The 17,802-nt window shown below is 42.1% G+C and overlaps 1 protein-coding gene across 1 annotated transcript in view; it reads left to right on the forward strand.

The window, feature by feature from the left end:
• The window catches only part of igdcc3 (immunoglobulin superfamily, DCC subclass, member 3), a 66,573-nt gene that overhangs the window by 18,055 nt on the left and 30,716 nt on the right, over positions 1 to 17,802 (forward strand). The window contains exons 3-5 of the mRNA XM_037096487.1: positions 16,448 to 16,592; positions 16,719 to 16,849; positions 17,146 to 17,283. Of these exons, the coding sequence (XP_036952382.1) occupies positions 16,448 to 16,592; positions 16,719 to 16,849; positions 17,146 to 17,283 (414 nt within the window). The remainder of the gene's footprint in view (positions 1 to 16,447; positions 16,593 to 16,718; positions 16,850 to 17,145; positions 17,284 to 17,802) is intronic.

The following is a 17,802-nucleotide window of genomic DNA, read 5'->3' on the forward strand; positions in this document are numbered from 1 at the left end:
GCTGATGGCAGGTTGGAAGAGCCGGTGATATGTGCTTATGTCTGACAGCTTATGGTTGTGCTCCTCCCATGCACTGCAGGGAATAGATGAGATGAGAGCATGACAGTCAGAGAGAACCACCGCTGCAGGCTGCCTGTGTGTTCTGTGGCAACCTTTGTGATTCGAGGGCATTAGTTTACATCACATGTAATAGCAGATAGATGCGTGTGTGCGGGACTGCTTCGAGACATCCACAGTGTTGGTTTTCAGTTAGAGAACTCTTATGCAACATCAACTGTGTTTTATGGTAATTTAGTGTCAGTTGGGAGAAAAAGACTTTAAAGGGTCCAGTGTGAAGGATATAGAAGGATCTTTTTGGCAGAAATATAATGTTCATAATTAAATTTTCATTTGTGTATCACAAAAAAAACTGTGTTGTGTTTTCATTACCTGAGAATGAGACTTTTCTGTCTACAGATGGAGTTGGTCCTTTTCCACGGAGACCCCCAAGGGTTTCTGTCGCCGTGTTTCTACAGAAACCCAGAACAGACATTTGAATTAATCACCAGCTATCACAAGTCACTACACTACTGTAAAAATCAGTTGAAAGGTCTGAAATATAAAGAATTAAGAGGTTTCTGATTCCTGCTTCTTAAGTGCGACTCTTGTCTAATTTCTTGCCTCCTCTTTGAAATTAAACAGAATATCTTTGGGCTGTGGACAAGACAAGACATTTGGGAATGTCATCATGAGCTTTGGGATCACTGACTGACATTTTCATCATTTTCTGACAATTTATAGACTAATCAACTAATTCAAGAAAATATGCAGATTAATCTACAATGACAGTAATCATTTGTTGCAGCCATAAAAGTAATCAAAGTTGTATACTTGGAGCCACAATGAGTCAGTTGATAATCCAAATTTAATTAACAGGTATTTGATTTACAATTAAAAATCCCTACAGAGACAAAGCCAGTATTTTCTGTCATTGCTCATAAGCCCTTGTCTTGGGATGGTGGAAGAAAAATAAATGTTTCTCACAATTTATGTAAATCCAAGGCTGCTCTTTGTTCACTCAAATCCTGAAAATGGTATTTCATTATCTGATGGAACAGATATGCCATCATAACAAATACAGTATCTACACAGTCTTTTGTTTGCACACAGGCTGTAGGTAGAGGCAGAGACAAAGGGCTTTCATTTCTCACCCACTGTCTTGTAACACTAAGTGGTTATGACAGGGCCTACACTTGCCTTTCCTCTTTCTTCCTTCTCTGCTCCTCATCCCCGTGGTTATTTCTCCTGGTGAATTGACGTGAACCAGAGTCCGAGCGGTGGGCGTGATGGAGGGGTCGCACATGTGCGTACAAAAAGAGCCAGGGGTTACTGACTGCACATTAGCATAAATTCATCAGGATTAGCCAGTTTTGATGTGGATGGGGGTGCTGGGTTCCTCGGATCAGAGAGGGGCAGCAATACTCCCAGTGACCGCAGTCAGCTGGCAGCCTGAATGCGGGGAGATAGTGAAGATAGTGAAAAGGAAAGAATAGCTGGCAGAATTTGAGTTCCCAGCTGTCTCAACGAGAGTATGTGGCAATGACAATGTGTGACGTCACAAAACGAGGCGATGGCAGTTCTCTGTGCATTAACGGCTGCTGCTCTGTATCATTATCTTAAATGCTGCATGCTCTCAGAGAGCCGCTGTCACTGCTCTGGGTTGATCCAGTTTTTATTCCACTGCCTGCCTTTGCTCCATACATTTAACTCATCAACACACACAGTATTTCTTTCCCTGTTTACATGGACATGGATTTGCGTCCACGTCGTTGCTACAAGTTCCTCAAGGCATGCAGTGGCTGTGCAGAAGAAGTGTGTCCCGCCTATCTTGTTGGTCATGATTGATGTTACAGCGTCTCTCCTCCCACTAATTAAGCTCATATTTACAGAATAGAGCATCTGGGCTTTTGATACTTCATGTCTTTATCCTCCATTTAGCCCAGTGTGAACCAAGGCGCAGACCTCCCCTCAGCAAGACAGAGATGATTCGCGGGAACCAAGCGTTTCTCTTCATGAAGTGCTATTTAATTTTTTTATGGTCGTTCTCATTCCTTCCTCACAAGTCCGCTCCCTCTGTTTTTTTGTCACCATAGCAAGCCCCTCCTACGTTATGTTGTAGCCCCCTTGCCCCCTCCCCTCACGAACTCATCTCTGTTTGCCACACACGTGATGGCACTGTGTTGCCCGGGATTGTGATTAATGGCCGCAATTCAGCCTGAAAAATTCCCTTGAGTGGGTGCCAGTTGGCTTACGCAGAGAAGAAACTCATTACTGCTGTCAGTTGAGCTGACGGAGCAGGGAGGGGTGTGAGTGATTGTACGTGTGTCTGTGTGTGTGCATGCGAGGGCGAGAGAGATAGACAGAGAGAGAGAGAGAGAGAGAGAAACTCATTTTTGTGCATGTCAGTAAGTATGTGCGTGCACGTTGGTCTACCTTTGCTGTGCATGAACCGTCATGCGTGAGCAAGTTTGTCCACGTGTTTTAAGCTGAGTGTAAAAGTGACAGCGTGTCCCAGGCCTGGTATCCAAGTAACCTGGATAATTTCTCAGAAATGACCCTGCACACACAAACACTCCAGCTTGAGTTTTTTTTTTTTTTCCAATGGATAACCGCAACCTGCTGCTTTATGATGGCAATCACTCCCGTCAACAGTATGTCACATTTGTTTGGAATATTGGGAGTTTTACAGATAAACTTGCACTTTTTCTCTGATATGGAAACTATGGCAGGTGGTGGGGATATTACTCCTGCACATTATCGTATGTTAAAGTCAATTCTTGTTGCATTAATGGAAAGGTCCTCATTTTAAAATTGCCTGTCCACTCTTATTAAAGATAAAATGGCAGTGAGAAAGTAAAGCGGGAGAGCAGAGAGGAGGAAGAAGAGAAAAGCAGCCGAAAATGAGGGTAGGCCTGCGTAATACGGATAACTGGAGTGTGCCATTCACTAAGAGATTGCTATCTGTAGTCACTGACATGCTGCCAAATTGAAGATTAGAGGACATGCACATATACATAGCTCATATGGAAAGCATCTACATATGTGGCTCAGGCTTTTGCTCTGCTGCTTAGTTTTGAAGCGATTGGACCAGAGCTGGGGGATTAATCTTATTATTTTGGTTAAATCATTTGGGTTGTATAATGTGTGAAGCCAGGTCAATTATTTATAGAGCCCAGTATCACAAACCACAAATATGCCTCATGGGGTTTTACAATCTGCACGGCATACAACACCCTCCATGAAAAGGTTAAAAAAAATTACAGTTAAATATGTGGGCCAAAGGTTGAGGAGAGACACAACTCTCTTTAAAAGAACAGGAGGTTAGAGGCTGGATGATGATTATTCAAAGACCCTGGATCAAGATTTGGTTGGAGTTTCATCCAAAGCAATCATATATTAAGAAGGTATAGAGTCTGTCATAAGTGATAAATTAAAAATTTTCACCATTGTAGGTCCCAAAAATGACCAGAGCTGGAAGTCTTTTAGGAGGTGGGTAGTTGGTTTAGAAGACAAATTTACAATATCTGAATTGTGGATATATGATTTATCTCACTTCATAAAGTTTTGGTAAAGTGTATTTTTTTTACTCTCAAACAGTGTGTCCCGCCATTTTAATTAAATTGGAATTGGGCAGCCTTGCTGAGTTAGACGTGGATGTTGTATTGTTGGGTAGATATAGTAAACATGGTTATGGTGTCTGGCATCAGGTCTTACAACTTTGAGTATGAGCTGCAGAATGGTACAAATAAATTTGTGTGTCAAAGTCAAAGTCAAAAACACAAAATACAATAAAAAACGTACCAACATCCCTAGAAGTTGAGGCTGGCTGGTGTTCGCACATATTGTTATTAGGGCTGCGCAATATATTATTCAGCATCTGAAATGTCACGTTGCAGAACATGCAACGTCAAGTGCTTGTGTCAATCAGGGGTTGTAACCATGGTGACTTCTGCTGACTGTGACATCACGTGCATAGCATCTACTAAGTTATTCATGTGGTATCTGATAAAAAAAAATGTCACCAGTGTTTTGTAACACAGTATATACCACAGAAAACCAAATATCACAATGTTTTTGCAGTCTTATTTTTCTAAGGCTGCGACAAATCTTACTTAAATCCATATCAGGGTTGTCCTTGCAATTATAAGGCTGAGCATCAAAAACTTTTGGGACCACCAAAGCTGATCGAATGTAAAATCAATATGGAAAACATCCAAACTGACTAAATGACCTGATCAAGTGGTTGTAACTGGTCTTAGTTCATTTTATTTGCAAGTTTTTGGATCTTGTTTTTTTATCTGCTTTTGTTTTTTCAACTTTTTTTCACAAAAAGGGTTTTTTTTTGTTTTTTTTATTGAAAAATATAGAATTGTCCGCAAATTATATGCGCCTCAGTCTTCCTCCAAGGGAAAGTTCTGAATGTTTCACAGATTTCTAGTTCACTTGTGCTATGAAACCAGTCACAATGTGCACCACAGTGACTTAGAAAAAGAAAACAAACATTGGGTCATATTTGGACATACTGGAGATTTATAGATAAAAAACACAACCGTAGGTTTCAGACTTGCAGTCACCGCTCCGTTGACGGATTTGTTTGTGTGAATTTCTGACAGGGTTGTGTTTTTGGAAAATGTGATCTTAGGACTTAGAAAGCAGAAGGGACACTAAGACAGATAAATTCCCAATGGGAACCGCACAGCTGAGGCACAGTGGACCTCCCTCTTACAGCTACCAGAGGCTTCTCTTGTTTGTGTGTGTGTGTGTGTGTGTGTGTGGGATGGAGTGAAGAAGGGGTGAGATTTACAAAGCCATTTCAGCCATTTGGGGAGCCCAGTTTTCTGAGATGCAGTGGAGCGCATGGGCCGGTCCCGCCCTGCGTCTTTCAGATGTCCCGTGGGAGTGCCAGATGTGGGGTCATCCATCTACCCCAGGTTCAGACCAGCCCCCCTCAAAATCACTGTCAGATGCACAGCTACCCTGCACGCTACACTCCCAGGAAGGAACACATGCACACATAGCATAGTCTACTCATCTCAGAAAGTTCTCTAGACTTATATTTTCTCCACCAGCTATATATGGCAGCACAATGGCCAGAGTTTTTGATAGAGGTTCATCCCGGCCTTCTCAGAATGGCCTCTCTACCCAACAGTTGTCCTCTAATGAGGGGGAAGTAATGAGTGTTAGACTGAGGAGAATGGTGATGCCAAATGTCCATCCAGGTTGTTATTCAGAGCCTCTGCTGTCTGCGGGCCTCGCTTATTTCTGGCTACACAAAACAAGAGGCGGAGACGAGCCAAAGAAGAATTTAATGGCATTTACATTTGAATATAAAAGTTATTTTACCCCAGATGTCTCTTAAACGTTTTAAAATATTTCAAACTCGCCGACGCTAAGAAACGACAACTCAAGAGGGCGATAAAGCAGTTGTAGGGTTTGGGCTTTTGTGCAGAGAGTGTACTGTGAATGAGCTGAATTAAAGACAGCCCATGACTCATGTGGATATGAGCTCATAAATACTGGGAGGATGATGGGAGAAGCGTCTCATTTGAATTCAAAAGCAGACAGCTTTATGCTCAAGTATTGGTAATATTAATTAGGTATATGGCCTCCGGGCAAGTGGAGAATGGCCCTGTGAAGGCATCGCCACTTCCCAGCAACCATCAGGTGTGAAAAGATTTTTTAAAAAGCAGGAGAAAAGGAAACAGACTTCTCCCGCCCTGTCTTCTCTTCACTTGGTGATGCTGTTGAGCCAAGAATTGCATGAGTGAGTGTCAGAATAAAGTAGGTGAATTTCTTCTTTGACTATGAAATGATTTTGAACACAGGCCCTTAAGGAAGGCTTATTGCTCCCTGAAATGCTCAGGAGAACAGAATTTCATTAACTTAAAAGAGTTACTCTCCGCTACCTGGAAAGCTAAAGAGAAGAGAAAATGTGGGAAATCAGCAGCTCCAGAGAGAGCCTAAATCCTGACCTACTTACAGGTTAGTTTATAGCTTTCCGGTCTTGGTTGTATTTTCCAATTCAGGCTGTCTGCGAGTACTCTGTCTGAGAAAAGATGTTTTCTGTTCAAGTTAAATAGATATCCAGTACAGTACTAGACAGTAGATGGTCAGTTCTTCTGGGGAAGGCAAATAACTTTTCTAGGGTTAGGGTTAGGGTATTTCTTTTTCTATTTTAAAGGAAAAATACTCTTGTTTTTTAAGATTTCAACAACTATGACTCCCATGATTTGGAGCATTCTATAAGGAAAAAAAAAACATTGTCTGGTGTCAGCAATCTGGCAGAATGACAAACTAAGGAGGAGTTAAGAGCAGATCAAATGCTCTCAAGTAGATGGTTCCAGGCTGTGCTAATAGGAGGCTCATTCTCTGAGATGTCTGTCACTTCATATACTCTTTATCTCCCTGTCAGTTTAACAAAGAAAATCAGAACAGAAGCAGAATTGTGTCCACGGTGTTCAACCAGGGAACTTAAAGGGAAAACTACTGGTCTGCATGTTGTTTTAAAGTTTGAAGCACACCAGACCAACGGTTGGCTGTCAGCCAATGTCAGAGCTGTCTGTGAGCATCTGTGGCCCAAGTTTTTGCATTATGTCCCCCACTGCTGAGCTGTTGAATTGCCAGCACGAGTAGTCTCACAGAACTTATAGCTTAGCTACAGGTGTGTGCAGGTGCAGCTTGAGACACAGGCAGTGTGTGGGGACAACAGTCGAGCTGGTTCTGTGACGTTTGTTTGGTGTATCTGGAGCCTAAATGTAGTTTTGTTTACTCAAACCTGACAAGTGAAATTAAGGTGACAGCGGTACCACTACACCATAACAACCCATTTGGTTTGTGGACTTGCTTTTTTTTAAGCCTCAAGTTTGGCATTATGACTTTCACCATCTTGTTTTTTGGAGCCAGAAGTGACCATATTTAGAGGAGAGTGTGAAGCTGGAGGATATGCTGATCGGATCTGATGAAATGAACATCATGCTGTATTGAAGAGGTGTTGGAACTAGCGATTGAGACTATACAGTCATTAGGTGTTTACTTAAATAATAAATCAGGTGAGAAGTAGGGTCATTTTTTTCATATGCTTACATGGAATCAGATTTTCTTTGGAACCAGTAGAGTCGCATTTGTCCTATTCTGTATTGTGTTTGCTAAAAAAAAAAACAACCCCCAAATCAGCTCACCCCTCTTCTGTCCTCTTCTTGCCCACTGGCCAGTCAAGTCTCTGTTCTACAACATGAGGGAATGTTTCAATGTGTTAAATGAAAATTCAGTTTTACGCCTGGCTAATCCTTTAATGATACAAAAAGGTCTTTTTATTCTCATGCATCAAATCCCTTCTTTGTTGCTCGTGAGTCTTTACACGCACAAACAATTATTTAAAATGAAAATAAGTGAACAATGTCAACAAATTTGACACCAACAAGGAGAAACACTCCACTGTTAATTTTCAAATCAAATGGCACTGTCTGTCTGTTATTTTAACCCTCTTTTGTCTGTTGTCCACCCCCAGCTCTCTCACTCTCCCTTGTCTCCCTCGCTTGTCTCTAATCTTACCCAAAGCCGCGACCGGGAATCATTTAAATAATCCCTTAATTTTCAGCATCTGTTGTGCTTTAATGGGTCTCTCTTTAATTAGAGTCTGCAAGCTGAAGTGAGCGTAGGCGGCTTAATTCCGAGATTTGGGGGCTACTGGGGCAGGCCAGGAGTGCAGGGGCTGGGGATGCTGGGGTGGGAGGAGCAGAGGGACGATGGTGTGCGGTGTACAGTGGAGGGGCTTGAGGTGGTGCAAGAGTAAGGGGTGTGACAGAGGCCCAGCACATAACAGGGCACCAGGGGAGGCCCAGGCTTTGTCCCTGGGGTGAGGGCGGAGGGAAAAAAACAACTAGACAGTGAGAAATGTGCCTTTCCCCTAGCACTACCATAAAAGCTTCTATCTTCTTACCTTAATTACTTTGCTACTAAGCTACTAGCGAATTTTTTTTCCAGATTGATATAATTTATACAGTCTAGTTGTGCTGTTTTCAGCGGTGATGATTGGATGTCTTGGCAGGCAGTTTGCTAAGACTGCAATAAATATAGACAATATTACATACTGTTTAATATTATTATTAATATATATTATTAATATATATTAATTAATATTAATATTAGTTATACTTATAATCAATATTGATCAGATGAAACAACAAATATAACTAGAGTGGCACTAAGTAGAGCACATACTGCCGCCATGGCCCAACACTCGCCTTTAATTCACTCGAGCCTAATCCAGTGCCAAATATAACATTCAAGCTAGATCGAGATTCAAATTTTGAATCTGCGTCAGATTGTTGTCACTCTCAGATGCCAGCCCTCTAAATACAGCTGATATTTTACATCAGGATACATGTATTATTTCCTGAAAAATATTAAATATAGTGAAAAGATAATTGATGAATCCGTCCCTTCATCTGGATCCACACATAGAGTTAATGGGATCTATTCTGGACTAATACTCATCTTCCATCCAAGTTTCATGGAAAGCTGTTCAGTAGTTTTTCAGTAATCCTGTTCACCAACCAGCCAACCAATCAGCAGACAAAGCTGAAAACAAAACTTTCTTTGCAGAGCTAAAAACAGAATTGCTTTACCATCATGTTTAGAAAAGCAAGATTAGAAGAAACTCATAATATTGTGCAAATGGTTATCGATTAATCTTCTACATTTTATTTTTTGTTTCATGAAACACTGAAAGCTACTTACAAAAGTGCTTGGTTTTTCCAACCAACAGTTCAGAGCCAAAAGAGATTTAGTTTATAGCTTGTCATCACAGAAGGCAAGAAAAACCCCACTGAGTAAATGGAACCAGTCGCAGCACAGTTTGTGGCAGAACGCAGATGCACGTGTTACATTACTCTGGCAAACCTGTGGATAAAATGTCTGCAGTGTGGAAATATTTTTAATTGGAAAGCAAAAGCAGTCCAACGGCAACATGTAACATCTGCTATACGACCGTTTAGCAAGGGGTAAAAAAGAGCTGCATTTAATACGATAAAATATTTCAGAGAGGGTAATTGAATTCATCACTCTTGACAGTCAGCTCATCTCCGTGATAGAAGATCAGGGTTTTCTTAGTCATCTGGAGTTTTTGAATCCTCGGTATGCCCTATCAACTCTGCATTACATTACATTTATTCCACTTTCAAGTTACAATGTGCCGGTATGTGCACTAGTTTCGTGGGTCTCATACAGCAAAGCAAGTAAAACAGACAATTGTTGTTCCTTATGTTGTCATTTTACGTGACAACATAAGGAATATGAAAAAAGCAGAGGTACCAAGTGTGAGCTGCATCTTGCACACACTTAACCTGGCTGTACATGAGGATCTGCTGTGCAGCATCACAGACTGACTTACTAAGGCAAGGAAAGTGGTAGGCCAGGGTTGCAATAGCATATGTAGAATAAGAAAGAGCCATATGAAAGTATATAGTTTGTTTCAACAAAAGAAAAAATACCTATTAAGGAACAGCTTGGATGCAGGTGCTTTTTTCTTAATACAGCTGTATTATCCAGGAAAATATAAGTTAAGGCTAAGTATATAAGTATCGGATCCTGACTTGGTGTTGGCATTTACTAAATATCATAGGACTCAGATCAGGATTGGGGTGAAAAAAAAACCTGATTGGGACATCCCTAGTCGCAGGTCATATACCAGTTATTGCAATGGTTCATGCTACATCCCAAAGAAATTGCATCGGGTTTAAATACAATTCATAAATGGTAGTGTACAAGCACATGGAAAAGGGCAGGTGCTGAGTCGAAAGTGAACAAAACATGAAAACAAAAATATGGCTCACACAGCGCAGGGATCCAGCATCCACTTATACGCAAGTGGCCTACAGGGGTTTTTATTTTTCTGCCACTCTGTGTATCGTTATCTTCCATTAAGTCCTCTGGTTAAAAAAAGGAATGTTTGGCATTTTTGTGAGCAATGCTGTGGCATTGCTGCTCCCTCCACCTTTTACAGGAAGCCTTAATAGCAGCCATCAATCTTACTATATTTAACGTGGTGCACACAAGCTCCACAGTATCGATCAGTACAACCGACTAAGGACAGTCACACCACCAGAAAGCCTAATGCAAACAAGCGAGCAACATGAGCAGGAAAGGCAATTAATTTGCAGTCAAAACAGTTGTGTCATGTGAGATGGGAAATTCACTCAAGTATCAAAATCTTCCATGTTGAGCTGTGAGTACAGGAAATCAAAACCCAGAGAATCACAGTAGACAAGTAAAGGAAAGACTGGAAATCATGTAGAGAAGAAGGCAGTCTTTGATTTAGGTGGACAGAATCCATGTGTTTTATGGCTGACATTTAGCTCATCCATGTGTTCCCATGTGCGATTTGTTGCAGCAAAACAAGCTCATGCCTTTGATTGCTTTGTATGACCATGACTCACTAAGTGCTGTCAGATCCTTCTCAACATCTTCACTTTACATTAGGAATAAGGTTCTAACGATGTTGCAGTGAAGCCTTGTTTCCACCAGGACGCCCAATTCTGTTTGTTCACGGTTATTTTTGCTTTTCGTTGTGATTGCTCTGAAGTTGTGTATGGTACCAAAAGAATTGTTCCGTACCATCCTGTTTTTTTATTGCACCTCTCTTGATATAACAGGCACACTTATCGGATACTAAAAGGTGAAGTTTAAACACTGCAGACCACTGATTGGTGAGTCCGAACAACCAGAGCTGTCTCGTCGCCTGTGCTCTCACGTAGGATTTTCCAAATTTACAGCAGTCTTTTGCCAGCAGCCTTTTCTTAGACAAAGTTTGTTTCCTTGTTGTAATAAACTGAAAAGGGACGGTGGATATTACAGTTACAGTTGACACTGGTTACTGAGGGTTCAAAGGTCACTACACCAATTATGTATTTTGTTGTCGTATGACTCCCGGATTTGACCCAGGTAGTCATACATTGTTTTTCCATATTAACATCAGCTTCAATTGTATGACATTGATAATCAAATTGTTTTTCAAAAAATATTTGGTGAACAGTGTGCCTCATCAACAGCCAGGAAAGGACTCAGAACATATGAAATGCCATAAAAGTACCAAAATACACTGGAGGATTTAAGCAGGTAGCCCTGTTGTAATGCAGATGCAAATCCCTGCCACCGAGCCAAGTCAAACAAAGCCAGCACACGTGTGTGTGAAAGCAGTCCCTTGACTTTTCCCTTGACCCACTATGTGCTTTTTAGCCAAGTATCTCAGCAGAAATCGGTGGTTTGCCGTTCACCAGGCTTTGATGATCCCCTGACATTTAATCTAGAGCCATCATAATGTCAAAATTTACATTTGTCCAATACCTACTGTTGTTTTTTAAAATAAATATCTACCTGCTGTTTGTAACGAGGCAATAACCATCATATGCCAGATATATAAAAAAAAAAGATGTGACTTTTGGGATCACATCAACAAAAGGAGGAAACCTGATATGGAAAGCATGCTTGTAAGGTCCTGCTATATAATCCCAGTCTCTGGTATATTGTCATGAGAGCTTTTGATAAAAAAAAAACAAAAAAAAAAACAAGGTTCAACAGGTCTGGTTCCTGAGCTTAACTGTCCTCATTTACATCAGCACATATGCCACCTGAGCCCGAGTGGCAGATGTGCAGTTCAGCTAATGCTTTTGCACATGCAGGCACTGACACAGGAAGGCGTTGATGTGCTAAAGCATTAAAGGTGGGGAATGAGCGTGTGTCAAAGGAAGACAGGGCACAGTTTGTGCACGTGCAGCCCTTTCCTTCATAGGTGATAAGCATCACGCATCACAAACCAGCAGATTGATCACGGGATTGCCCAGATTTGGGTGCAGTGTGGGGGTGGAGGGGGGCCTTGTGTGGCAGCGAACCAATAAAATATCACATCTGCATTAAAATGCCATCTCTAGGGTCCCAGCACAGAGTCTGCTATTTTAGGGATGCCTATTTAAAGGCTGTTGAAGTGTGGGCTCTCTACGCTGGAATAGCACCATACACCATCTCCATTATTTATGGCCCTTATCTCTATTTTACTGGTTTACCGGGGTGGGGGGTGGGGTGGGTACAGCAGTCATCACCGCCGCTTGAACAACATGTGCTTAATGATGTCACAGGCTTGAGAGGACTCATGGGGGTGGGGCCAGGGGAGCGATGAAGAGCTGAGGAAACGGTTGAAATGTAAGGTGGGTCGGGAGGACGAGGGAGGGGGGCTTGCTGGAGGCGAGGGGGAGATGAGAGGGAGGGCGATGACATTATAACATGGGGGCTCACTGAAGCTTTACGCCATCGCTGCAGGTCTGAATGGTACTGTAGGATGTCCGTTCCTCTGCTGGCATCATTACCTTTGTCATATCAATGAATCATCCACAGCACAGAAAAAAAAAAAAAAACATGTGACCACAGGTCTGTAAAAAAAAAAACAAAAAAACAAAAAAAACCACACAGACACACAATAAATACAACACGAAAAATGTTAAATCTGATCATCACAGTTTGGGGTTTTAATCACCTTGTTAATTATTCTCAGTCCTGTATTTGTGTGTGTGCCGTGTGTGTGTGTGTGTGTGTGGGTGTGTGTGTGTGTGTGTGTGTGTGTTTGTGCTTAACCGAGCAATAAAGAAATGGATCATTACTTTAGAGCCATTAGGCAAAAAAATGATTCAGCCAGGGGTCATTCAAATAATCACCATTTAATCTACGGTTCTTCATTAGATGGAGATTGAGTCATTCGTATGGAAAAGTCGGATAATTTCGGCTGTACACGACCAGCAGTGTGATGTTGAAGGAACAGTTTGTTATTAGCCATCGACTGGAAGTAGCACATGTGCACTTGGATTCATATATAAAAGCATGTGAAATGCTGAATTATCAAACAGACCTTGTGAATGTGAATTTCTACCTTGCCCTGAGTCGTGTTTTGAGCAGTTTAGTTGTAAATTGTGGAACAAACAGCAGGGCGGAGTTTTGACAAGATGTGATGTACGGCTGAGCTGCCCCTCTAAATCACCACGCTTCACATTTCCTGTCTGTGACCTTCCCTCATATTCCTCCCTCACTCATTCTTCTTTTGTGGTTGTCACCAAGGCACCGTCAAACATATGTTCAAAGGCGCAATCTCCTGCCTGTGCACTTGTGTATGGATCTCTCTTTAGTATGCACCCCGACCATTCTCTCCCTTATTGCAGTAATTAGACCTGCTCCATTTAAGCCAGCAACGTCATGCTGGTAGTGGACAGTCTTTAATCACTTGTGAGGGTCTGTCAACACTTAGCAAAGGAAGGGTGAAAAAACAATGGAGGAACATGTCTGCTGGGGCTGGGTGTCGGGGTGTGTGGAGAGCGCCTCATTGCCTCTTGTGTGTCAGTTTCTTCCTTCAGCGCAGGGGGGGATCAATAAAGTTGTGTGTTTCTGTTGAAGCAGCCTTTCACATTTGTTTTATACGTGCGCGCTGCAGCCGAGCTACATCGCTTCAGACTGCCTCTGAAGCCCCTCCGTCAACAAAAGGCACATGGACAATCCCGATCACGAGTGGCTGTTTTCCTTTTCGATTCAGCACAGATGGTTAACAAGTTTCTCTCTTGCGTTTATCTGCATATGTAATGTATTGTCATTTTTTTCCCCCGATTGTGTCTGATTCTGTGAGTGTGTCGATACTCGCAGGGGTGTGGGCCTCTTACAGAGACCATGTTTTATGCATGAGGGCCAAGGGTGGGGCCCGTTAGGGGGGTTGATGTCGACGGACACACACAACAGCGAGATCAGCCGACGCCATGACTACTTGGCAGAGATGCACAAGAAAACTCTTAAAGGCGCTGGTCCTCCTTTTTAACTCTTTGTTCTTGTAGACTTCAAGTGCAATTTTGTTTCTTTCTCAATGCCCCTGGTGTTCCCAGTACACTTTGGACGATAGAAACAGCATGTGTGCTTCTTAATTTGAGACTGTATTCCAAGACAGCGAGCCTCTTTGATCGTTTTAGTCACTCCGAGCTCCCTGTTTTCTGTGGATTGTGTTCTGAAGGATTCGTAGCTGTTTCACAAGGTTCTGTGGTTTGAAATATACAAGGAGAGACATTCGCGATGATTTTCAGCGTTTTAAAACTTTAGTGACTCAAAATAAAAGAGGAAGATGTTCCAGAGCTTGTGGTTCTGTGGTGAAAAGAAACGGCTATTATCTGAAGAAAATGTGAAGATGTTTGGTGATGAAATATTACAGATGTTCTCCGTGACTTTAAAGCCATCTATGCTTTGCTGGGAGGTCGGCCTCAAACATTTTATGGCTAAAAGGTTGTGAGTCCCAGGTGGAAAAAATTGCAGTCAGGCCCTTGAGATAGGCACTTAAGCTGAATTACCCCAGTAAGATGAACAGCTGTTTAAGTGTGAGCTCACGGTGGAGAGGCAAAATAAAAATAATGTATGAGCCTGAGAAAGCTGTCAGATTTCTCCAGTGTTTTTTGTTTTGTTTTTTTTTCTTAGTGTTGAGACAAAATAATGGAACACAAATGTGTAATCTCTTCAGACAGAGACCTCATCACTTTGCAATAGTGAACTGTCACTATTGGAAGAATATTAATTGGCATGTTTAAATTTCCATCTGAGCTCCATACATCCATTCAGAGATCTAAGGTCAATTTGTGTTGCGGAATGTCATGCTTCTTATTAAGCTCTGAAATGGAATAATCCCAGAGTTAGACTGCTGATGCTGCCACTCCAAATGAAGCCTCTCTCTCTCTTTCTCTCTCTGTTTCTGTCTCTCCATCTCTTGTCCATTAACAAGAATATCTGTGACTTTATTTCAATACAGACATTTTAATTGTACTCTCTCTTCAACAGCAACCCAGCACAAAAAATATTTAAGACATGTTGGTACGAAAATATTCAAAGCGGAAACAATGAATAAGTCAGTATACAAGAAGTATAAAGACACACATAGGAGGAACAAAAGGCATCAGAGGAAGGACATACAGCCAAGCATGTGTCAGGCAAAAACAAAGCCGTCTTAGTCATGCTGCTTACTCCTTCCCAGTACTGTAAATAATGAATTAATGCAGGTTCGGGAAGAGCAGGAGGTTATGAAATAATAAGGGGTCCGTCCCTCTTGTTATGCTAACGGTGTTCAGATAAGTCCTCCTTCATCCAAGTTAATTATGGTTGACATTTAAATGAGTACACTTGTGTTGAAGAAGGTGGGAGAACTGTGGAAGAAGAGGGCCTCTCCCTAATTGAGTTTGTCACTGGCTCCACCTTGGATGCTGCTTTTGTTGCTGCTGGGAGTAGACATGTGAAGTGCAGCAATGGGGCTCTCTGCAGGGATATTGATAGTGATTTTGGCTACATGGAGATGTCCTTGTTTAGGCTATGTTGTTTGTGTTAGCATGCATTTATAAAAAAAAAAAAAAAAAACATGCCCAACCTACTTACTAAACATTAACACGTGGCAGGAAATCCATACGCCTGCCCCGTTGAATGTTTAAAGAGATCCCCTACAGCAGAAGACCGACTGTGGCTCAGAAACAGTTGTACATTATGTCATGTCCTCTCCCGAGCACAGAACTGCAGACGAGCTCCTGTTACTAGAACAAGTTTCTTCATTATTGTATTTGTAGGGAATGTTTCCTAGGAAAAATATGTAGGATTTGAAGCTACACTTTGGTGGCATCACAATGGCATTATTGAAGATGCTATATGTTGTTTCATATGAAAGAAATGCTGTCTTTTGTCACCGAGTAACATGTTTCCAACATTTTTGTAGAAAATAGAGTAAAAAGAAAATCAACACTTCCTTTGAGGAATGCAGTAATATTATATATAGTTAATATAGTTTCCTCCTTCAGAGATAATGACTGTCCTTCACTGTCCTTCAGTACGTACAGGTTCTTCATTTGATTACTTGCGTCATGATATAGAAACGTGTGTGTGTGTGTGTGTGTGTACATATACAGAGAGAGAGAGAGAGAGAGAGAGAGAGAGTTGTTAAAACAATTAGAGGAGAATCATGTCTTTCACAGTAACTTCACAGCTGTCAGTATTGTTCTGCTCATGTTCAACACCCTGTATAGACTAATTTCTCTCTCATTGTGATGAGTAAAGAGAGCAGCAATACTGCTGTTACCACATTTATAAGACAATGCTTGTGTCCTTAACACAGCAGTTCCACACTGATTGTCTTCAGTCAGTCAGTATTTTCACCTCTGTCTTAATAAATTCACGACACGCAGTGTTGTTGTGAAGTTGTAATTCACACTTGCAGACATAATGACTACATGGTAAAGGACATCATTAACTTGAAAGGACAATGCTCCGTACTTTGTCATGTGATAGTACTGTCAGCAGCCAGGCTCGTCGCTCTGAAGCTGTGTTTTGACCTGGAATCCCCCTCTCCCTCCTTCTACAGCCATGGCAGACTTCCATGTCCAGCCAGAGTCGGTGCATGCTGAGGAGTCCGGCGTGGCGAGATTCCAGTGCCAGATCCATGGCCTGCCAGAGCCTGTCATCAGCTGGGAGAAAGACAGACGCCCAGTGGACACCAAGGATGAGAGGTTGGACCAAACCACATCACAGCCTGACGCTTATTAGAGACGGCAGCACTTTACAGGTCATTTAACAGGTCTCTTTGCATTTGTTGCCTTCTGTCTTATATCTGTTTCTTTCTCTCTCTCTCATAGGTACACTCTTCTGCCGACAGGGGTTCTGCAGATTACAGGCGTGCGTGAAGAAGACAGTGGGAGGTTCTGCTGTGTGGCACACAACAGTGCAGGAGTGAAACACAGCTCGGAGGCACTTCTCACTGTTTCAGGTACTTCTTTTTTTTTAATGAATCTCACATGAGCGGCAGGGATAGGATGTAGATTAAGTTAGCTCAAAACCTGTGTTGTGTGCTGGTCTTTTGTTCTTGAATCCAATCACTGCATTCCCCTCTGTTTTCCTATCAAGCAAATTCCCAAGATTTTCCAAGCCTATTGTTCCTCCGCCTGATCAAGAAGATACAGCATATCGAACTAATGCACTCTAGAGGAATCCAATTAAAGGATGCCATCCATCATGCTCATTCCCATCTTGTGCTCCCTCCTCTTTCCTTTTTTTCTCATTCAGGCTCCCAGTCATCCGTTTACAAGGAGCCTATGATCCTGGTCGGTCCAGAAAACCTCACCCTCACTGTTCACCAAACGGCCATCTTGGAGTGCGTTGCTACGGGGTACCCTCGGCCCATTGTGTCTTGGAGCAGATTAGGTGAGAAACACTCCTCGCTCCTCTGATCAGATCAAAGAAAAGGCCCCAGAAGGTGCATATATGTAGTTTGAATTGTTCACTATCTCCGTGTGTGTGTGTGTACATGTTTGAGGAATTATGTGCAACTGAACCCAAGTACAACCACAGTGTGCATTCATCCACGTGGAATCTGACTCTTTCGTGTGGGTCGCATGAGCTTACTGTCGTGTGTTTGTATGCTCTTTGCAGCGCACCTTTGGTCTGTCCTGCATTGTGTATTGTATATGTATGCACAGACTGCATTTGATCAGTGGTGCATCTGTTGTGTATACATGAGGAAACAGGATTCGGCATTAGGCCTTAGGGCTATGTTTCGACCACATGTTGACAAATGCATGTTTCATCTCCTGATGAAGTTAAATCTCCTTCCAAACCAGCGAGGAGCCTCTGAGTAATTGCAGTGAGGGGCTGAGACAGATGCGATTAGTTTCCCCGCCCTCAATGTGCATTTTTTTTTTTTTGGACTATCACTCAAAGTCT

This window comes from Acanthopagrus latus, chromosome 4 (assembly GCF_904848185.1).
Source record: "Acanthopagrus latus isolate v.2019 chromosome 4, fAcaLat1.1, whole genome shotgun sequence".
NCBI lineage: Eukaryota > Metazoa > Chordata > Actinopteri > Spariformes > Sparidae > Acanthopagrus > Acanthopagrus latus.